The sequence below is a fragment of the Talaromyces atroroseus genome, assembly GCF_001907595.1.
Source record: "Talaromyces atroroseus strain IBT 11181 chromosome Unknown scaffold_6, whole genome shotgun sequence".
Classification (NCBI taxonomy): domain Eukaryota; kingdom Fungi; phylum Ascomycota; class Eurotiomycetes; order Eurotiales; family Trichocomaceae; genus Talaromyces; species Talaromyces atroroseus.
The window spans coordinates 987272-1008945 of NW_017971438.1; the positions used below are offsets into that span (position 1 = coordinate 987272).

The window sequence follows — 21674 nt, forward strand, 5'->3', positions numbered from 1 at the left end:
ACGGCTGAACAAGACTGCGGCCTAAAGAATCCTTGCCAGAAGGGGATCAGACAGATACAGCAGTCATTGCGTATGCAAAGCAAGGCCGATGTTCGAATCAACAACGAGGAACATCGGGAGAGCAGAGGAAGAGGCAGCGGATTAGCCGGTGGACGGCCATGCAGCTCCAGCCGAGGTAAGACGAAGCTCCGGATTGATTGACCGCGGCGACTTTTGTATGGCAACCCCCGCTATGCCTGTTGCGCACTAGCGTCTTTTGTCCGCTATCAGACTCGGTATCGCCTTGACATGCGCAACCTCTCACAAGCTACTCTAGGTAAACAAATCGACATAGTCAACACTTCACCCGCCTGACTGATATCCAGAGCTGCATGTCATGCGCGTTGACATGTACAACGATCCTGCACGCATCCTCCATTCCGTCGAGGTGGCCTACTGTGCACAGACAGTGACAAGCTGAAGAAGCCATGCCGGATTCTTCTTCTTCAAACACCCACCTAAATAAAGCTCTGGTACCATCTGTCTAATCTGTTATTGCTTCGACCATTCCAGCACATAATGGCTGATCGCTCACATCATCGCAGGGTTATGAGCGCCTAGTGTCTGGAGCAGGGTCCCAACCCCAAGCGCTGGAAGCTGCAATTGCCGCGGCTGAGAACTACATGAAAGCGCTGAAAATAGCCGAATCGCCCCGGGAAAAGCAATGGCTGGATTCAAAATGTAAAGACTGGCTGTCTCGTGCGGAGAGGATCAAACATGACAAGGGTTGGAAACCGTCTAGCTCTACGACCGAGAACATTGTGCTTAGAGAGCCGGTGTCTAAGAGGAAACTCTCGACGAGAGAGGAAATTATTATCTTGGAGAGTGCGAAATTGAACGGGTTCCTGTTTCCACCTTGGACTGAAGCTCCCGGCCCTCAGGAATTCGAATTGAATAGCGATGGAGAGAAGTTCGAGTGAGTGAATTTTTATTTTCCGGCAGATATTTTATAGAAGATCGATTCTGATTTTCCGACAGGGACAAGGCTCTCAGGCTCTCTATTGCTCAGAGAAAGGTCTTCAATGGGTGGAAACGCCCCGAAGAGCTCGTCACTGATTTTGCTTCTGATGAATCAAGGAGTACTGCGACAAAGGACCTCGTACAAGATATTACCACAGACTGCTCTGTGGTAGCAAGTCTTTGTGCAGCGACCGCCAGAACAGAACGCGGCAATAACAGCGTACGTTTTGCTCCATGCTCGTGTGCATACGTTACGTGTACGCTAGTGTGCATAATACTAAGTCTGTCCAGCTATTTCGATCTGTGATATTCCCATATGACTACACCAGGAATCTTCCACGGATTTCGCAATCCGGCAAATACATGTTCAGATTTTATTTCAACGGTTGCTACAGAAAAGTAGTTATTGACGATCGACTCCCCTCGTCCAAAACGGCACGATCTCTTTTTGTGATTGACCGAAACAACTCGGACGAACTGTGGCCGGCTTTCGTTGAAAAGGCGTACCTAAAACTCCGCGGCGGCTATGACTTTCCAGGAAGCAACTCCGGTACGGATTTGTGGGTTCTCACTGGCTGGATCCCGGAGCAAATATTCCTGCATCACGAAGATGTAGCGCCGGACCAACTCTGGAGACGAATTCTCGGCGCTTTTCGATACGGGGATGTCATCTTGACGTTGGGCACGGGAGAATTGAATGAACGTGAAGAGCGCCTTCAGCGTCTTATTAGCCGGCATGACTATGCAGTTCTTGATCTGAACGAAACAGATGGGTATCGCCAACTGCTCATAAAGAACCCCTGGGCTGACTCCAGCTCTGTGACTCCGCATAACTATGGTCGAAGCAGTAATAATGGAAACAGCAGAGGTAATTGCAGCCAGCCCCAGTCATCCAGCCATCCTCTTTTACCTGGTTCTTTCTGGATGGATTACGATCAAATCTTTCAGAATTTCGACAACATGTACCTCAACTGGAACCCAGGCCTCTTTACAACACGGCAAGATATTCACTTTACGTGGGATTTGGCGAAATCTCATCTAGATGAACACTGTTTTGCCGACAGCCCCCAATTCTCGGTCTCAACGGTGGCCGGAGGTCCCGTCTGGCTGCTTCTCAGCAAGCATTTCCGAAGCATAAATACGAATGCGAATGCGAACAATACCGAGTCGGGCTTCATCAGCCTTTACGTGTTAAAGAAAGACGGACGACGCGTGTTCATCAGCGACAACGCTTATTACCGCGGGCCCTTTGTAGATTCCCCCAATACGCTGGCCAGAATCGATATGGAGGCGAACTCGACATATACAGTCGTTGTAGCTGAACAGTCACTACCATTGACAGCACAGAACTTTACGCTTTCTGCCTTTTCCAGGAATGAAGTCACACTTAGACCTGCCGTGGACAAATTCGTACATACTCGTCAAGTCGAAGGGGAATGGAGGAGTCCTATTACCGCAGGCGGGAATACGGAATCACCCAGATACCCGTCTAATCCACAGTATGCTCTGCAGGTGACGGACACGGCGGATGTATTGATACTACTGGAAACATCGAATGCAGACCTGGCCATTCACACAAAGCTATTCTGGTCCGATGGCAAGCGCGTCTCTACGGTGAAGAAGCGTGACATTATCGCGGATAGCGGGCATTATCGCCCTGGGTGCGTTGTGGCTGAGACAGAGCAGCTACGCGCCGGTTCATACACCGTGGTATGCTCCACGTTTCTTCCCGACCAAGTTGCAAAGTTCAATCTTTGGGTTTTCGCAACACGGAAATGCCATGTGAAAGCGCTCCCGTCCGAGACCGCAGGCAGACTGGCCGTCATCTCCGATGTTGGCATGCTACTTCCCGGCACGGATCGGATTCTGGCGCCACTGAAAGTGTCGCGTCTCACGAGGCTGAAATTGATTGCGCGTAGTCGGAATTCTAGCATTGGCACTCGCCACGTCACTGCTTCCCCGATGCTTATGACTGTTGAACTTGGGCAAGGGCCGTACAAGGAGATTCTGGCGTCGTCTGATGAGAATGGGGAATATAGCGATGCGATTGCGGGGATTAGAGTGCCTGATTTCGATGCGCGGCCGGAGTATGTAGCGAATGGGGGCATTTGGATTGTTATCGAACGGATTGCGGGAGCTGGTGGGCAGGTCACTGACTGCGTGGACGTCGAAGCTCTCGGCGAGGAACGAGTTGAAATTGGGGAGTGGATCACTTAGGCGCGGGTCTTCAGTATGTAGTAGTAAACTCCTGTCAAGCCATAATCTGGACATATGCTTGAAGTGACATTTTCTGAACATTCACTATGTAATTCTCGACTGCAAAAAAAAAAAAAAAAAAGAAAAAGAAAAGAAGAGCATACTCGCTTAGATATTTTCGCAGAAAGGTATCAGTAAGTAATGATAAAAAGAAGTTAAAAGAAAAGGAAATCCTATTCAGCCCCCAGATGTCGCAGCGCAATCTTCAGTTCTTTAATAGCCGTATTCACATCATCGAAACTCAAAGCAGACACGGCCCATCGGGCGTGCTTCTGAGCCTGTGTGATTGACTGGTCGTCGGCATTGATATCATAAGCAGACGGCTGAGATGGAATTGTAGATGGAGCAGTAGTCACGGGAGGTGTTGCTTTTGCAAGTACGGGCTTTGTAGGTTGCTGGGAGGGATCGGGGGGGGCGTTTGACATTTGCACAACTGCAGGAGGAGGGAAAGACTGGAAGGCGGCTGACGGATCAGTGAAAGTTTGTGGTGTATCAGGAAGAACTGAAGGGGTTGATGGAAGGGTCAAGTCGGAGGGAGCTGATGGGAGCTCTGGGGGAGGTGGTGCAGCGTCTTCGGCGGCCTTGGCAGGGGGCAGTGATGATGATCGTGATGGATGAAGGGATTCGTCCAGTATCGATTGCTGGGCAAGACTGCGCTGGATACGGTCCGAGTCATCGGGGACTTCTTCCACCGAGGGCTGGCGTTCTTTTTGTTGGGAAGGTAGTGATGTGCCTTCAAGAGCGCGGACTTCGGGGTCGTCTGGATTAAGGGCCAGCCCTCCTTCAACACCCTCCTCCGTCTCAGGTTCCTCTCCAGGATTTGATAGGTTTGGGTCCTCCCCGTTCTTGATAGCTTTGGCAATTCGAATAGCGTGGTATTTGGCAAATTTAATCTTGGATGCGATTTCGGCATCGACTTGGCCCCATATCTGACAGAGTTCCAGAAACGTGGCCGCCGCGAGGAATGTGTCTGCGGTTTGTCTGTTGGACGAGTAGCGCTGTCAGCGACCAACCCTCCGAGAAGATGCAGGGCACGCTTACTTTGAAGCCTTATTGGCGCGAACTGCGTTATCGGCTCTACTAAAGACCTCGAGGCCAAATTGCTCCACATAAGCCTGGCCAGCGACATTATCCATTACCGCGTCATTCTCCGAGTTTTCGGTTTTAAACTGTTGCGTGTTATATCCCGACGCAGTTAGTCCTGAGCTTCCCACAATCCTAGGTCGCGCGCGGGGGCACTGCGTACTCGTTCCAGCTTGTCCATCAGATTCGTCGTAAACCCAATTGACTCCTCACTGGCATTGTGAAGGCCCTTGGATATGATCTGGTTCACGACCCAGTAGTTGCCTGCAATTCGATGTGCGCATCGATTAGCTGGGGTTTGAGGCAGAGCGAGGCAGCAGAGATAACGAACACCAATATGCAATCACGGGCTTTGCGCGCTCGATTTGCGCGGCGCGAGTGACAAAGCGCGCGATGTCAGCAGACTTTAAGCTGTCGGGAACAGTGGCCGCCATGCTGTATAGAATGCGAATCAGACGTTGTGGCGTGAAGTCGTTGAAGTGGAAGTGGAGGTGGAGGTGGAAGTTGAAGTTGGCGGGAGAAGTTCAGAAGGAGCTGCTTTGGGGTGTGGGGTTGCCCGATGACGTTTCCCTACAGCTTCCCCTAATAATTCTCAGTCAGCCCACAACTACCTTGGAGCAATCACTGCTGAAGGCAAAATCTCTAGTTAGGGGCACTCTGGCATAGGGTTACAATCATGAAATCTCACTCGTGCATAAAAGCCGCGCGGAGGCAGCGCGTTCCGTACTCGATGCATTCCACGATGGGCAGGATGTGCAGCATAACTCCCCGGAGAGCGATCCTCCCGGCTGCTTGAAGTTATATATTGGGGCCTGCTTTTCAATATGATGTACAATTATTACAGTTACTAGCCAGGAGCTCAGCTGCGACGTCCCCTGGTATCGACTAGAGAGGTTACTGAAGTCATGTCTATCAACGAAGCAGGGCCACCACCGAGAAAGGCGGAGGAGAAGGAGGAGAAAGTAGCCCTCACGGCCGAGGAGCCCAAGTATCCTCCCCTGGCAGAGACTCTCTTGATCATGCTGGCATTGTACATGTCTATGTTTCTCGTCGCCTTGGTATGTTTGAACTGGCCGTCAATCCATTGCCATTGCTGACTCGCTTTTGCAAAATGTATCAGGATCGCCTCATCGTGGCCACTGCAACCCCCCAGATCACCGACCACTTCCACAGCACAAACGATATTGGCTGGTACGGAAGCGCGTACATGTTGACCGCGTCGGCGTCGCAACTTGTCTATGGCCGACTGTACACCTTCTACCCGGCAAAATGGGTGTTTCTGTTCTCCATCTTCGTCTTCGAGGCTGGCTCTGCCGTCTGCGGCGCGGCGCCTACCTCGGTGGCTCTCATTATCGGCCGTGCCATCGCCGGCGTGGGATCGGGTGGTATTAGCTCTGGTATCGTTCTTATCATTGTCCTCATAGTACCGTTGCGGCAACGACCGGCTTTCCAAGGCTTTGCCGGTGCCATTTTTGGCATTGCTTCGGTGCTGGGTCCCGTGCTGGGAGGAATCTTCACTACCGAGGTCAGCTGGAGATGGTGCTTTTATATCAACCTGCCCTTTGGAGGCGCTGCGATGCTGGCTATTTTCTTCTTGCTCGACGTGCCGCCACCGCGCAATGGGAACTGGTCGCTCAAGCAAAAGCTTCTTCAGTTGGATCCTGTGGGGAACTTGTTTCTCATGCCTAGCGTCGTTTGCTTGATCCTCGCGCTGGAATGGGGAGGTACGACGTACAGCTGGGCCAACTGGCGGATTATTTTCCTTTTCGTTCTGTTTGGCGGTTTGTTTGCTATCTTTGTATATGTCGAGATATGCAGACAGGAAGATGCGCTCGTGCCTCCGCGCATTTTCAAGCAGCGGTCGGTGCTAGCTGGGATTGTGTGGACTATGTGCACCAGCGCAGGCATGATGGTCATGCTGTACTACCTGCCCATATGGTTCCAAGCTATCAAAGGGGTCGACGCGGAAAAATCGGGAATCATGAACCTGCCTCTCGTGCTCTCCATGGTAGTTGGCAGCATTGGGTCGGGTGTTTTGGTGTCGGTGCTGGGCTATTACAACCCGTTTATGCTGGCCGCTGTGGTTCTGATGTCCGTCGGCGCAGGCTTGCTGACCACGTTCACTCCAACCACGGGGCATGAGAAATGGATTGGCTACGAGTTCATCTTCGGGCTAGGGCTGGGGTTGGGATTGCAACAGGCCAATGTCGCCGTGCAGACTTGCTTAGCACCAGTTGATGTCTCGATTGGTGCGTCGCTGCTCGTGTTCTCGCAGCAGCTGAACGCGGCTGTCTTCCTGGCGATTGCGCAGACTCTGTTTGACAATTTCTTGGTCGACAATTTGGACGGCGTGCACGGCATCGATGTTTCTACAGTCGTAGGTGCCGGTGCCACGGCGCTGCGTCAGGGGATGGTCCCGGATTCGAAGTTGGCGGCTGTTTTGGAAGCGTATAATCAGGCGCTTACCAAGACCTTTATTTTGGGTGTGGTCATGTCTTGTCTGGCGTTGTTTCCAGGGTTGGCAATGGAGTGGAAAAGCGTGAAGAAGCCGGCGGGCCCAAGAGAAGAGATTTCCGATGGCGAGAAGCAGTGATTAAGCAGGTACTCGGCAACCAACATATATAATAGAATTGGTGTATCACGAGAGAGCAATTCATACTCCGTACTCCGTAGTGTCTTGAAGGACTGTGCGCGTCGCATCCAATTTGTCTGTTACACTAGTCAGTCAGCTAGTCGACTAGCAGGGGCCACTGCTTTAGGTCGCGATTTATCCCACCTGGAAATTTTAGCTGCTTTCTTCGTGCTTGACTTGCTTAGTGATCGATCGCTTAGTGAGCTGGACAGCTGCAACTCATCGCCGTGTGCATTTTGTCAAAAAGAACAGAAAAGAAAAAAAGAGTGTGCGTCAGTTCGGCTGCGGGTTCGCAAGAGTCAAGGCCCGACTGAGCGTGCGAGGCGAGTTGCCATACGAAAAGACACCAGGAGAAGAACCCCTCACCGCATTCATCCCATCATCATGGCCTCGGACAAGCCCACAGTGCTGATTGTTGGCGGCCTGGGTATGTTGCTGACCACCGGGGCAGTAGTTGTTCGCTGCTAATCCTTCCTTCATCGCCAGGCTTCATCGGGCGACACCTCGCCTTGCACATCCACCAGAACAATCTTGCGTCCGAGCTGCGCATCGTCGACAAAGTGCTGCCGCAGCTGGCCTGGCTGGCCCCCGAGTTCGAGGAGGCATGCTCCAAAGACAAATTCGTGCAGGCCGATGCCTGCCGCGAGCGTGAGTTTCTACTCACTCACTCCCTCACGTCCCTGCTAGATAGATAGATGCATTCGTTTCTCTGACAACAAGGCTGTAGAGTCATACCCCCGAATCTTCGACCGAGCAGACGGCAAGCAATTCGACTACGTCTTCAACTGCGCCGGCGACCTGCGCCCTCTACAGCCCGAAGAAGTGTACCAATTCCGCAATCACGCCCTGTCAATGGGCCTCAGCAAAGAAGTCGCCAAGCGCAACATCCGGGTGTATGTCGAAACCTCGACAGCCATGATATACAAAAGCGGCTCCAAGCCGAGCAAGGAAGACGACAAGAAACGCCCGTGGCACGACCTCGCAAAGTGGAAATTGAAGGTTGAAGAAGACCTGCGGACCGTCCCGGGGCTCAACTGGGTTTCCCTGCGGTTTCCGCATGTGTTCGGTGAATACGATACGGGATATACGGCTACTGCTGTGAGTCTGGCGCGGACACACAAGTTCCTCCAGACGGATTTCGATCTGCTGCACTCGAAGGACCTGAAGTTCAACACATTATATGTCAAGGACGCAGTGCGCGCGCTCTGGACGGCAGCAGTGTGGCGCGACGGTCAAAAGGACGATCCCAGCAGCCCGCACATTTTCAACGTCGTTGATCATCACAACACCAATCGCGGACACGTCGGCGACGCCCTGGCAACAGTCTTCGACATCAAGGTCAATTTCGCCGGCACGCTCATGTCACAGTTTGCAAAATTCAGTCTCGACGACATCGTCGACGACATGAACGAGGAGATGCTACAGGCATGGGCCGAGCTGTTGGAGGAAAAGGGCATTTCGCGACCAGGGCCCATTGGTCCGTTTATTGAAATGGATTTGCTGACTGATAATGATTTGTATATTGACGGCTCCCTTTTCGAGTCTACCACAGGGTTTAAGCCCGAGAGGGATTTTGGCGTTGATGCTATACGAGATTTGGTTGCGTCTTATGAACGGATGGGTTGGTGGCCGGCTTGAAAGATGGTCCCTTTTTTTTTTTTTTTCTTTCTTCTTTTTCTTTTTTTCGTCTTCATTTCAAAGCATTTGCATTGCATGTTGTCGTCTATACCTTTGCTACTGCATAGCGCATCGTCATGCGTACTTGGTTTCAGGACGACTCACAGGTCTTGTATATTACTATAATCCCCTTTTCCTTTAGATTAGCATTTCTTTTCATTCTCTCCTATTTGCATATACCAGAGTTGTAGCAAAGCCTCTGTTATTGGTGTCAGAAGCTGAATGATAATACAAAACTAAATTGTAATGTTTGTTCTAGCTAATTGTCTTGATAGATGGAAGATATGTCAGACGCGGAAAAGATAGACGTTCTCTCCGAAACAAGTAGTAATAAATAAGCCTGGAGACGATATCCAAAAAGGCCATCAATAGCCTTCTCTTATAATAGCTTTTTTTCTTTTCTTGTTTTTCTCTTTCGACAGTCCGTCTGACTCGATGATGGTGATACAGATTTTGAATTTCTCCAGCGACGACAATCGACGCCATGGAAAATCAAACGACAAAGTCCGTAAGAGAAACCCACCCGGAAAAAAGGAGCAACAAACACCGTCGCAAAACGCAGGAACGATATGTGATGAAGACGTATCTCTAAAATTCCCAATCCTCATCAACTGACTTGATAGCCCAGTCGAACTTCTCGCGCAGAGTCTTGGAGAAAAACTTTTCAATCGGGACATTGAACTTCTTCGTAAAGACTACCGTTAGACGGGGGTCAATATAGTTCTGCATCCATCTGTTAGATTCGACATATATGATATACTGTGGAATGCCCATTGATTGCTTACGATCTTCGAAGTTCCAAGTGCAACTTCCTTATTGTTCTCTTTGTCCTCCGCCTGAAGCGACATATTCTCAATCCGCTGTTCGAGCTTTGCGACATTGTTCTCCAATTTCTCAACTGTTTGGCCCTTTCCTTCTGCTTCCACTTTCCCAGTCTTGTTTTCTCTCTGGAACTTCGCCTGCATGTCCTTGAGGACTAGGAGTCGTTCATCCAGCTCCTTGGGCTTCATCTCCTTTTCACCCTCGGCCGCCAGCTTCTCGTTGTCTTTTTCAAACTTTTTGACAATCTTCTGCTTTTGCTCTTCAACAAGGAACGCCTGGTGCTCCTTGATCCATTCCTTGTCGAGATCCTCGTCTAGTTCAAAGTACGCGGCACCTTTCTTCTTCTTCAGGCTGGGTTCAATATCCAACATCATCATCTTGACCCTCCATTTCTGATAGCGAAGGCCTTTGATCTGTTAACATGTTAGTGCGGTTTCTTCCTTCACGAGTAGATGAAAAGACTTAGATCGTACCCGATCACCCAGTTTCTCCATTTGGTTGGCGTGACCTGCAGTAACTGTCCGTTTGTGGTTGCACAGAATAGCCACCTTGCGATTGGCATCATTGTATTGCTTGACTTTCTCGCCCACTGACCCCTCCGCCTTCATGTCCTTGAGCAACGTGGCAAAAGTGTAAGAAGCATTGTAGGTACGGAACACTTTAGCTGTCAAGCCTGGCATATAGTTTGAAAGATGTTTGTTAAGAGCAGAAGTCTAAGAAGTAAATTCAGCAAATTGCACGACAATTCACCCATCAACTAAATAAAAGTGCTTACCGTAAGTCGATCGAATACCTCATCGCCAACTTTCTTTGGTTCTTTCTTAAATATCTTCAAGTTTTTGAAAACCTGAGGATCAACCTCGACTTCGTCGTAGAATCGAATGCTATCTTTACCAAGGAAATCGAAAATGACCGTGTTTGGTGGTCGAAGCGTGATATTCTCGTATTTCAAAGAACAGCATCCAACAGTGTCTGCCTCGTCCTCGCCCTTTTCATTACCGGCACGGAGAGCGAACTTGTCGATGAGATAAACCGCCGTTGCACGCTGTCTATCGACCATGAGTTCAGACTTGAGACCCTTCTGGTAGTCATTACGAATCCTGTCAATGTGTTTCTTCAACTCGCGTGCCTTCTCAAACTTCTTGTAATCGCTCTGGCCCTTGATATCAGAATTGGCAGCAAGCATAACGTATTTGTAGTTCTTATTAATGTTTTCTTGCCACATGGCCAACCAGGTGCCTTCACGATCATGTTTGACCTCCTTCCACCTATGACCTTCTGGTGGCGCAGGAACTTGAGCTTCTTTGCCGATATTGATGGTGATTTGCTCAGGCATCACACGCGTCTTCACTTTTCCTGTCTTTGGATGCTCGCCACGACCACGGAAAAGACCTGGAGGTTCAACTCGAAAATTGCCGACTTTCTGCTTACGTCCATCCCACATGCAATACATGTAAGGAGCTTCAGCCTCATCCTTTTCAGCTTTGACAGCTTTCTTTTCCGCAGCTGAAAGATTCTTCTTCTCCAAACGTTTCATCTCATAATATTCAAAGATCGGCTTGAAGTCACATTTCTTGAAGACTTTGATATCCACTGGTTCGCCCTTTTGATTTTTAGCGCCTCCAGTCTTTTTGATAATGGCTCTGAAGTCCTCGAAAAAGTTCTTCTGGAATGTCGGGTTTTCAACATTGTGTGTAGAATTCAACATTCCACCAAAGAAACCCGCAACTTCCTCGGCGTCCGGCTCGAGAGTGATGGGTTCGCCATCATATTTCATCTTGACATTCTTCGGCAAGGGCTCGTATGGCGGTGGGAAAACAACCCCGTTGTGTTCCAATGTTGTCCATTTGATGGTGCCATCGCCTTTGGTAGGATCCTCCCACCAGCGATACTCCTCTTCCTCCTCAGCTCCCTCGACTTCTTCGGATTCTTCCTTGACAGGGGTCGCCTTGCCTTTTCCTTTCTTCACCGGCGTTGCAGGCTCATCCTTGATTGCTTTGGTAGTCTTCTTAACGCCTGCACCTTCCTCTGATTTCACGCCGTTTGCTTTTTGCTTCTTGCCGTTCACTGCGCCCTTGCCTGCTGTTACCGAGGCTTTCTTGGCGGAGGACGCAGCCTCGGCTTTGCGAATTGATTTGGCTTCCTTTTCAGCCCTTTTCTCGATATTCGCTTTCTGTTTAGAGAGTTTGCGCTCGATAGGAACGTCCGAGTCCGACTCCTCGCCGATCGCGGTTTCCGAAGCTTTGGGCAACCTGATGCCATTTGTTTTCCTAGCTAGAGGAATGTCCTCCTCGGAATCGGATTCGACTTTGGTCTTCGTGGATATGCGGCGACGTTTGTTCTAGTTTCGTAGTCAGCATCTGCATGAGTATACTGAAGTAAGACCGCGTGCATACTAAAGGTTTATCGTCCTCGCTGCTTTCAGGCTCTGCGTAAGACTGTTTGCCTGAACTAACTCGCGCCCTTCTTTTGCCTGCAGTGTGTCCGTTGGCGCCATTCACTGCATCCTCCATTTCAACATCCCCATCTCCAACTGGTCCAAACCGGACAGAAACACCCGGGTCCAACGAACCGTTCTCTGTCTGCTCATCGCCCATCGAGGTATCCGTTGACTTCGATATTATCTTTTCCGAGCGAGCGCCCCCTGTTGTAGAAGCTATTAGCTTACTGTATAACACAATCTGAGGTGATTCAGAATGAAGGACCCTCCCTCATTTAGACGGCTTACCTGTAGAACGGTTGGCACTGAGGAGAGGGGCGTCATCGTCGGATGAACTCATTGTTTGAGTTGAACGCAGATTGAGTCTATGGTGCAGCAAATAGCAAGAGAATGACAGGTCTTTGACAGGAGGCTGTGACCAAAGCCGGGGGCCACGCGCGATGAGCGGTCGAGGGCACAATCGCCAGGGAATCGCTATTTTTACGAGGCTCCCGTATAGGCTGAGGCGAAAAAGAAAACCAAAACGAGTGGAGGCGAGACAAAGCAAGATAAAGACAGTGGGCCAAAGACCGATTGATGGTGGGTGTGCCGTGTGGGAAAGTGAAAAACAGAGGTAGAAGGCAAAATCAGAAGCAGAAGTGACGAGAACAGCTGAAAAGAGAGTTGAGTTCTGCATTGCGCAAACCGGGCAATACCTGCCTGAGGCCGCCACGGGGGAGCAGCCCCCCCCACGTGACCGGCGCCAATGGAATGTTGGCTCCGAAGCAGCCCGGAAAGACCTCGCTCGCTTCAAACCTGCGAAGTCTGGCATCACTTGCTTCAGCTGCCCCGTCACTGCAGCTTCTATCGGCCATCATCCTGTCCTCTCTACTCAATTCCCCACGACCATGCTCTCTCGCTCTGTTCGCCCGGCCCTGAAGGCTGGCAGCGCTGCCGTCGCTCGGTAAGTGTTTTTCTTCGGGTGGCCTATTCACCTCGCGACGAACACCCTCGCCGTGAGGGGGGAACAGGGCAGCTCTTCAAACACGAAGTGGAGTGGTTAAGGCCAATTGCTAACATATCTCAGCACTGCTCCTTCCAATGCTGCCAACTTCGCCACTCTCCGTGAAATCGAGGGTCGTCTCAAGTCTATCCGCAACATCGAGAAAATCACCAACACCATGAAGGTCATCGCCTCCACCCGTTTGACCCGTGCTCAGAAGGCCATGGAGGAGTCTCGTGTCTACGGAACTACCTCCAACACCGTCTTCGAGTCCGCTGAGACAAAGCCCGAGGAGGACAAGAAGACGCTCTTCGTTGTTGCCAGCTCCGACAAGGGTCTCTGTGGTGGTATTCACTCTGGTCTCAGCAAGGCTACTCGCCGATTGTTGGAACAAAACCCCAATGCCGACGTCGTGGTTCTTGGAGAGAAGGCCAAGGCCCAGCTCAGTCGTTCCAATGGCCAGAGCATTGTTCTGAGCTTCTCGCAAGTTTGCAAGGACATCCCCACCTTCAGCGATGCGCAGGCCATTGCCGATCAGATTGCCTTGCTTCCTACAACCTACGGCAGCATCAAGATCATCCACAACAAGTTCATCAACGCTCAGAGCTACGAGCCTACCACCGTGGATGCTTACTCCGAGGAGGCTATCACCAACTCCCGTAAGTTTTAATTGGTGATCTATTGTGCGGATACCTCTGTACTAACAATTGTTTTTTTTCCCTCAAAGCCAACATTTCTGCTTTCGAGGTTGAGGAGGAGGCTCTTGCCAACTTGCGCGAGTACTCTTTGGCCAACAGCATTTTCTGGGCCTTGGCTGAGGGTTTGGCCTGTGAAATTTCTGTGAGTACACACATTAGTTAAATCCTGATTCCTAGCGGTCATTTATCTAATCATATAACAGGCTCGTCGCAATGCTATGGAGAACGCCTCAAAGAACGCCGGCGAGATGATCCAGAAGTAAGTGATTTATCATATTTTACCAAAGTCCATGCCTGTCGATCAAACTAACCATTGCTTTTAGGTTCCAAATTCTGTACAACCGACAGCGTCAAGCCGCCATTACTGGCGAACTTGTTGAAATTATTACTGGTGCTGCCGCCAGCGAAGACCAGTAGACATTTCCTACGTGAACTTCGTCGGAAGGATTTGACTAGAATTCAAACTTGTTCATATCAATACCTAGACTCGTCTTAGGCATGTAAAATCACTTTTTACTTCATTATTATTAGTCAAGCAATATTTCCTTTGTCATATCTACTGCAAAATAAAATTTTTGTAGCGAAAACGCAACGGGATAGCCTTACTATATACATCTTCCAGATTTGTCCCGAGGGAGGCAATTTAATACCTAGACATCAACCGATTTTGTTTTATTGTAAACTTCTACGGATATACATAAGTAGATAGTTCTCATCTGCTTACAAAACTTCTATGAACGACGCATGGTAAAGGACTAGAAATACAGAACCACCAGCTGATTTTGCGCATTCTCACCGACAAGAAACCGCTCATCACCACATATCTTTCCCTTGAAAGAAACCTCTTCGGCAAATTCATGATTCAGTGTCTTGATCGATTGGGATGTCTGGATTGTCACCATCAGTGGATCTTCTTCGTAGCCTGTCTGGGTTCTAGAGGATAGATATGAAAGACAGAAGGATACATTGGCCTTCTCGTCGGTACTTTCGCAAATACCCCAGTAGCATGGCCATGGTGACGTGGCTGTCCAGGGGGGGATTTCCATGCTGCAATTGCCTCGGTATGGGGGGTAAACTGTTTGGGGATAGACTGTCTGGACCTCTTGCAAAGGAGAACAACCTGGACGGAATGGAAGGCAAGTAACCTTCGTTCTAGGCGTGTATTCCAGCGGGTTGTAGTCCATTCGTCCGCCATCCATCACCTGTGTTATAGAGACGGTAGACGTGCTGCTGTCGATGTCCATCCTCATAATCTCTATGTGCCATTCACCTTGTCTTGACATGCGGAGGCCCATGAGGTCCAGTGCATCGTAGTCGTATTCAAAGACGATAAATGGCTCTGCGTCTGTAGCTGTGTCCTCTAATTGGTTCATGCAATCTTGAGACGGTCTATATTCGGAAGGCTTGGAAATGTCCCAAATGGTCAGGCGGTGCGCTGTGTGGGAGTCTAGGGATGTGTAAATTGCATAATGCCTGCGATTGTGGGTTGAGAAAAATCGATCAGAATAGCCCAAGGAAAGTCCATTGGGGATCATCTCCCATTCGTTACGCAAGGTAACGTCCCAGGCTCGTCCAACCCTGTTGATCTCGAAGGATGTAGCATAATGGTAATACCATCCACAGCCCGACCACATATCAGGTTGGTCTTCATCTGCCCATTCAACCACTAGCAGTCTATCTTGTAGGCGAATCCTTCGGATGTTCTTGTTCGCTATAACGAAAGGAACCATGTAAGTCAGTCGCGTTTCCAGGTCTAGAACAACCAGACTCCTTTCATGCTTGTCTGGGAAAACAACAAGCCCTTCTTCATACGTCCAGAATGTGTGGCCAAACAACATGTCAATCTTAGTCCCGGGATGGCTGGTATGAGTTTCCCAATGCTCTACGGCGACGTAGCAACAGCCATTCTCGGCGGTATTAGTTTCTTGTAGATCGAATTTCTGCACCGAACGGGGTTTGCCACAAGATGTCAACCGATGATATCGCTCCACAACGGTGTCAAAGAGGGCTCGCCATTTGTCCTGGGACAGACCGTGTACTGTTTGCAGTGCATTCGGCGTGTCGGGTTGGCATAGTTCCCTGACTTCTTTTGCCCGGGGATAGCTGCTTTTCAGGATTTGAATCAGGCTGATTGGGTTTGTAAAGGCTCGATACCATGCTGAGGACACACGACGACATCGCACAATATCCACAGGCTCGAGGTCGCGGACGATCATCTGAAACAACTCCTGGGGAAGATATGGCAGATCCCCATGGTGGGTGAATGCCATGATCTGCAGCTCGTGAGGCGGCACATTAGTCAGTTGGTGGTTTGTCAACAGTGAGGACTGCACAGGCACGCAGTCAATGATTGTTAAGATGGGATTTTGTTGCGTCTGCTTTGTTGAAGTCACGGTGCTTGCTGATTTGATAAGCGCGGAGTGCGGAGATGCCTCGGGCTTCCCCGCCAAGAGCTTCAGCGCCTTCAGGACACCTGGCAGCTTCCTCTTCTTTCCTCGCTCTTTCAAAGAACTTACAATGCACAGTTCCTCGCGCAGATTTGTCTGCACAAGCCGAAGTTGAAACCAATACTCGTGACGGTGTGAACGCCAGTAACTTTGAAAATGCCGAGCCATCTGCACTGGACGCTGCTCCTCTCTTCTCTGCTGGGAGGAGCATCAGCTGCTGGGCTGTACACCAAAAGCTCGCCTGTTCTCCAGGTAGATGCAAAGGATTACCACTCATTAATTGCCAAGTCAAACCATACATCAGTATGACTATGCACTCACCACTAATTTTGTAGCTGAGCAGCTAATGACGGAATCTTTAGATTGTAGAGTACGCACCTCCCCCCTCCGTCCATCCACTGACCGTTCCAACTCGTCTATACGTTCGAGATTTGTTGATGATAGCTACAGATTCTATGCGCCATGGTGCGGCCACTGCCAAAATCTGAAACCCGCCTATGAAAAAGCAGCCAAAAGCCTCGAAGGCCTAGCCAACGTAGCAGCAGTCAACTGCGACGATGACGACAACAAGCCGTTTTGCGGACAAATGGGAGTTCAGGGCTTTCCCACACTGAAGATTGTGGTACCAGGGAAAAAGCCGGGCAAGCCTCGTGTAGAAGACTATCAGGGACAGAGATCAGCAAAGGCCATTGTCGATGCTGTCGTTGACAGGATCCCGAACCATGTCAAGAGAGTCACGGACAAGGATTATGAGAGCTGGGTGTTGGAAGATGATGAGTCTCCCAAGGCTATACTTTTCACTGAAAAGGGAACTACTAGCGGGCTTTTGCGTTCTCTAGCCATTGACTTCCTGGGGGGTATCAAGTTCGCGCAAGTCAGGAGTAAGGAGTCCGAAACAGTCGACAAGTTTGGCATCACCTCCTTCCCAACACTTGTACTCCTCCCAAGTGGCAACGATGCCGAGCCGATAGTGTTTGAAGGCGAAATGAAAAAGGCGCCTATGCTCGAGTTTCTGAGCCAGGCCGCACAACCCAACCCTGACCCGAGAAAGAACAAGGCAGTCTCATCTCAAAAGAAAAAGACCGCTTCGTCTCCGACGAAGAAATTCCAAGACGCCCCCACAGAATCACCGGGACCAGAGGTAGAGGTATCCCCGGAAGAGAAGCCAGTCGCAGTCCCGATCAAGGTACCCAGCGTAGACCAACTCTCTACCCCGGAGGATCTACAAGCAATCTGCCTCACTTCAAAATCAGGCACCTGCATCCTGACTCTTCTCCCCGAAACCGAGTCCCCAGACTCAGAACTCCCCGCACCAGCAAAAGAGGCTCTATCAGCCGTTTCTGAACTCTCTCACAAATTGACTGGTCATCATCTACCTTTCTACAGCGTGCCGGCAATTAACTCGCATTCAAAGATCCTGCGAAACGAACTGGGTCTTTCTGAGGCTACGGAGATCATCGCAGTAAACGGACGACGCGGCTGGTGGCGTCAATTCCCTTCTGCTTCCTCCTCAGACGACAAGACTGAATTCAGCCTGCACAGTGTCGAGAGTTGGGTTGATGCTATCCGACTCGGCGAAGGGTCCAAGACTAAGCTCCCTGATGGCGTAGTTTTGGTTTCTGATGAGAAGAACGAAGAAAAAGAAGCTGAGGCTGAAATCGAGGTCGAAACACCCGTAGAAGAAACCGGAGAAAATGGCGATACCAAGGAAGTACCACACGATGAGCTCTAGAAAGCCAGGTTACCTTACTTTTCTCAATCTGTACGATATGCCCATGCACGAGGTCAAGCACTATCTATGTAGTCTTATATATGCTTTGTTGATATCGAGTAATTAGTGCACTCATTCAAATTTAACAAGTATATCGATTCACTATTTACACAGTATATACCATGCACTCACTGCCTTGAACGCCGAATTTTCTCCAGAAACGCCGTATATAAAATGCAGCAGCAACTTTTTGTTTGAAAATCGTCATCTTGATTTTTCTTTTCTTTTTTCTGTCATTTATTTCTTCCTACCCTCTGTTCCCTTCTTGATCTTTTTCTGAATCTTGGACTCAATCTCCTGGTCGTAAATCTCTCGCGCGGATTCTCCTGCCTTGCGCTTGGAGGCTTTGCTGCTTTTCACGCTCACGGTTGCTGCGCCGCCGCGTCGGATTTGCTTCTCTGCTTCTTCCCAGCCGGCTGTGCCGTTGTTGATTTCGTATCTGGGGGACTTGAATTAGTCACTATCATTCGATGTGAATGGTGATTTATGAGGTAGCAGGGAATATAATAGATAACTCACTGGTCAAGGGGAAGAGCATCGATCAAAGCGCGTTGTTTATCCTTCAAGGCTTGATCGACTTGTTCGCCTCCCTCGCGCAACTCTTCTTCCAAGCCTGTCTCAAGGGGTTGGAATTTATCAACGACGACATCGTCGTGCGCACCAGAGGCATCTACAGTAGTCGGCTGCTCGGGGAGAGTCGCAGCGACAGCGCCTTCAAGCAAGCCGCGGAAATGCGTGGAGATTTTCCTGATGATTTTGATGAACATAGCTAGTAGCTGGGAGGAAGGCAGGTTTAGCTCCTTTTCCAGCACGTCAACGTTCTTCCGCTGAAGACCGACTGCGAGGAGAATGCATTGCTGGACACCAGACAGATTAACTTTGCCTTGGAGACTGCCTAGGAAGTAGAATTGTGCGACGGTGGGGACCATGTCCAAGATGACGTGGTAATCGAGCATGTTGTTTGCGTAGCTGTCGAGGCGTTTGAGATCGAACGGCGAGAAAGCGTCATCCAATACGGCCTTGGTCAATGGCGATGGCGAGAATGAAGGGTCCAATTTGGAGCCAGCGTTGGCGGACTCGCAGATGCTGAGAGACGAGACAGCGGGGAATTCCTTGAATTGGTAGGACAGGAGCGAAAGGAAGCGTTTATGGAAATCTCTTGCGTATGCGCTCAGCCAGCTGATGTCGTTGGATCCCGCGGCCAATGCTCGGAGCATGACACACGAGTGCTCGCCAGTCAATTCATTGGCGGTTTGACGGAGATACACGGGGCTAAAGGATGCACGCTTCCAGAACTTATGTAGCGTTGGTGTCAATCCGTAGCTGACTCCAACGTAGTCCAGCGAGTCTGGCCGTCGCTCAGACAGCTTGCCAAACAACGGAGGCATGGAGCGAATGTCGCGCACATGGATATCATCATCCAGCAAGTTGGCATTTTCAAGCTGCTCGTCCGTAACACGAACCATGCTCTCTACGGGTTGCGAGGCAGCATCCTCGGAGAGGCTTGCAAATTTGCCTTCGTAGAAATCAACAAGCAGTTCCAGCGCGCGCGATCCGTATCCCATATTTATATATTCCGGGTTCGTGGCAATGCGTACGATACGTGCTCCTGATAATCCTGCGAAATCTTCATCTTGGAACTGCTGGCTGACAAGCCATGGGATGAGATCACCACCAGCACGCTGACCTCTACTCAGACTATTCAAGACGCTCTCCCGGCTAATGCGACCCTCAAGGGCGACTTGGATAACGCACAATGGTTCTGGCAGTTTAGTGGCTTCTTCGTCAATGGGTGGCACCAAGACAAAGAGCTGATGAGCTGGTGCATCACTCATGAGCTGAAGATCGTTCGGTGAGTTTTTGTAATGACTGGCCACGTACAAAGCCATCATCTGCTGAAGAAATTTCTCGGACACAGGGTGGAAAGAGAAGAGCGTGTCACGGTTGACGTGCAACAGCTCACATTGAGACGGATGCGGACATCCCTGTGTGTTCATCTTTGACTTGGGGAGAGTTGCATCCAAGCACAGAACTTTATTGAGCCACTTCTCGACAGAATCACCAGCGGCATAACGAATGGGCTCGGACAGAGTGACTTCTCTTAAGGACCGGCTGCCTATGATGCCCTTGTCTGAATTCTTTGCTGACTTTCCAGTTGCGCGGTCTGCAACATCGGTATCTGCTGCATCTTTCAGGCTGGTTCCACGGCTCTGCTCTCGCAGCTGTTGAATGAGCTTCAGGGACAATGACCGGCCAGTACCCTCATAACCATTGATAGTCGATGCCATGAAAACCAGGTACGGTCCCAACAGTTTCCGCACCAGCGGTAGGGGGATGGCAGCGGCCTCATCAATCACCAAAAGCTCCGCTTGTCCGAGAGCATAAGCATCCTGGGGTTGGATGTACTGAATGGTCTGGCGATGATTTCGATGGATGTTGACACGAACAATAGCCTTGTTGAAAGCCGGGTTCGTTGATTGCAGGATCGTATAATCGACATGATCTAGGTATCCCAGAGCATCAAACCCTTTAAAAACAAACTCAAACAGAGTCTTCAAGTTCTCCGGGCTCGGAGACGTGATGAAGATATTGCTGTAGCCGTGAGCAACAGCAGCAGCTATAGCGACACCCAAGGCGGCCGACTTTCCACGACCACGACCAGCGGTGAGAGTGACGGTACTCCGCAAAGTCTTCTCGGCAATGGCATCAACAAAAGTGAGCAAAGCCTTGGCTTGGTCAACCGTCTTTGCGAGGGTGACCAGCGATCCCACGGGCTGAGAGTCTACTAGACTGTCTTTTATTTGCTGCAGCTCTTTTTGTGCCGGCGATTTATCGTCCTCGGTGGGATTGGGAGCTGGGAGAGGCGCAACATTCTTTCCGCCGGAGATTGGGAGCACATTCAACTCGTCATCCACGACGAGGCAGGAATCGCAGCTTCCCAGAGACAAAATGAACCGTTCATTAAACCGTGCAACCACATCGTCGTGCGCCTCGGTGCGATAACGAGAGTGGATATCCATCGACAAGGTATATAACTGCTTCAAACTCTTCATTCCCTTCAACAGCAGCAACACAATACCCCCTCCCTCGACAGTCTCGATCGTGCGAGCCAGCAGATTCGGGGTTATAGCTTCGAAATCCTGCAAGATACACATTCCATAGGTATTTCCCAGGATCTTCTCAGTCTCCTTATAATACACATAGCGGATTTGATTCAAGCTGACGAACAGCTCAAAGGCGTCTTCGGAGTTGGGCTCGCGGATACCCCGTTTTATTTCCTTTTTGATTTTGGCTTCGCGCTTCTTGCGATGGCTGCTGAATCCGATCAGGTCCTTTTTGTACGCCCATAGCACTGATTTGTTCTGTTTGATGTCGGCGCCGGACATGATCCAGTGCAGGTTGACGATTGCGTCCTTGGCACGGTCGCCCACGACCACGAAGAAGCTTCGCTTTTTCTCTTGGATGCCATTTCGGATGAGCGCGGGAATGCGCGAGTCAATGGCTTTGCGCGGCATTTCTTTTTGTATTACCCTTCTCGGCACCTCGAGATCATTGAAGATGCTCGCGTGGATTGCTCGCTGGTACGCCAAGATTTTGCTGATAGCTTTTTATTTTTTTTTACTGCCGCTGTTGACCGCTATCAACAGCGTCTTGACGGCTGATTGGATGCCTCTTTGACCGCCCTGGCACGTGATAAGTGCTAATCTATTGGTCGGAAATTAGCCCTAACCCTAAACCCCTTATGCTTGATCTACCCCAACAACTGCAAGGATATTCAATTTTAGAATAAGGAATTTATGTACAAAAGGGGAGGGAGCCCTCTCTCTCCAGATGCAAAAGAAGAAGAAGAAATTGAATTTGTACATT

The 21674-nt window shown here is 50.1% G+C and overlaps 9 protein-coding genes across 9 annotated transcripts; 5 read left to right on the top strand and 4 right to left on the bottom strand.

The window, feature by feature from the left end:
* Positions 1 to 467: 467 nt before the first annotated feature.
* UA08_05259 (Calpain-like protease palB/RIM13) lies at positions 468 to 3216 on the top strand (the record flags this gene model as incomplete). The annotated part of the gene is made up of 4 exons (XM_020267561.1): positions 468 to 512; positions 585 to 955; positions 1018 to 1219; positions 1291 to 3216. 4 exons carry the CDS (start codon positions 468 to 470, stop codon positions 3214 to 3216), a joined length of 2544 nt encoding a protein of 847 aa, XP_020119604.1.
* A 212-nt stretch (positions 3217 to 3428) lies between these two features.
* Positions 3429 to 4772, bottom strand: UA08_05260 (hypothetical protein; the record flags this gene model as incomplete). The annotated part of the gene is made up of 4 exons (XM_020267562.1): positions 3429 to 4236; positions 4297 to 4424; positions 4502 to 4602; positions 4670 to 4772. 4 exons carry the CDS (start codon positions 4770 to 4772, stop codon positions 3429 to 3431), a joined length of 1140 nt encoding a protein of 379 aa, XP_020119603.1.
* A 471-nt stretch (positions 4773 to 5243) lies between these two features.
* Positions 5244 to 6931, top strand: UA08_05261 (hypothetical protein; the record flags this gene model as incomplete). The annotated part of the gene is made up of 2 exons (XM_020267563.1): positions 5244 to 5396; positions 5459 to 6931. The coding sequence occupies 2 exons, from the start codon at positions 5244 to 5246 to the stop codon at positions 6929 to 6931; spliced, it is 1626 nt and encodes a 541-aa protein (XP_020119598.1).
* A 423-nt stretch (positions 6932 to 7354) lies between these two features.
* On the top strand, positions 7355 to 8608 carry UA08_05262 (hypothetical protein; the record flags this gene model as incomplete). Its single annotated transcript, XM_020267564.1, has 3 exons — positions 7355 to 7397; positions 7457 to 7618; positions 7698 to 8608. 3 exons carry the CDS (start codon positions 7355 to 7357, stop codon positions 8606 to 8608), a joined length of 1116 nt encoding a protein of 371 aa, XP_020119597.1.
* Positions 8609 to 9235: 627 nt separating this feature from the next.
* UA08_05263 (DNA topoisomerase 1) lies at positions 9236 to 12249 on the bottom strand (the record flags this gene model as incomplete). The annotated part of the gene is made up of 6 exons (XM_020267565.1): positions 9236 to 9370; positions 9433 to 9882; positions 9943 to 10182; positions 10245 to 11810; positions 11866 to 12113; positions 12198 to 12249. 6 exons carry the CDS (start codon positions 12247 to 12249, stop codon positions 9236 to 9238), a joined length of 2691 nt encoding a protein of 896 aa, XP_020119600.1.
* Positions 12250 to 12796: 547 nt separating this feature from the next.
* Positions 12797 to 14006, top strand: UA08_05264 (ATP synthase subunit gamma, mitochondrial; the record flags this gene model as incomplete). The annotated part of the gene is made up of 5 exons (XM_020267566.1): positions 12797 to 12852; positions 12976 to 13550; positions 13619 to 13731; positions 13793 to 13848; positions 13913 to 14006. The coding sequence occupies 5 exons, from the start codon at positions 12797 to 12799 to the stop codon at positions 14004 to 14006; spliced, it is 894 nt and encodes a 297-aa protein (XP_020119599.1).
* Positions 14007 to 14344: 338 nt separating this feature from the next.
* On the bottom strand, positions 14345 to 15859 carry UA08_05265 (hypothetical protein; the record flags this gene model as incomplete). The annotated part of the gene is made up of 1 exon (XM_020267567.1): positions 14345 to 15859. The coding sequence occupies one exon, from the start codon at positions 15857 to 15859 to the stop codon at positions 14345 to 14347; it is 1515 nt and encodes a 504-aa protein (XP_020119596.1).
* A 333-nt stretch (positions 15860 to 16192) lies between these two features.
* On the top strand, positions 16193 to 17768 carry UA08_05266 (hypothetical protein; the record flags this gene model as incomplete). Its single annotated transcript, XM_020267569.1, has 3 exons — positions 16193 to 16339; positions 16399 to 16406; positions 16487 to 17768. 3 exons carry the CDS (start codon positions 16193 to 16195, stop codon positions 17766 to 17768), a joined length of 1437 nt encoding a protein of 478 aa, XP_020119595.1.
* Positions 17769 to 18044: 276 nt separating this feature from the next.
* Positions 18045 to 21322, bottom strand: UA08_05267 (UPF0202 protein KRE33; the record flags this gene model as incomplete). Its single annotated transcript, XM_020267570.1, has 2 exons — positions 18045 to 18246; positions 18327 to 21322. 2 exons carry the CDS (start codon positions 21320 to 21322, stop codon positions 18045 to 18047), a joined length of 3198 nt encoding a protein of 1065 aa, XP_020119804.1.
* Between the last annotated feature and the right edge of the window lie 352 nt (positions 21323 to 21674).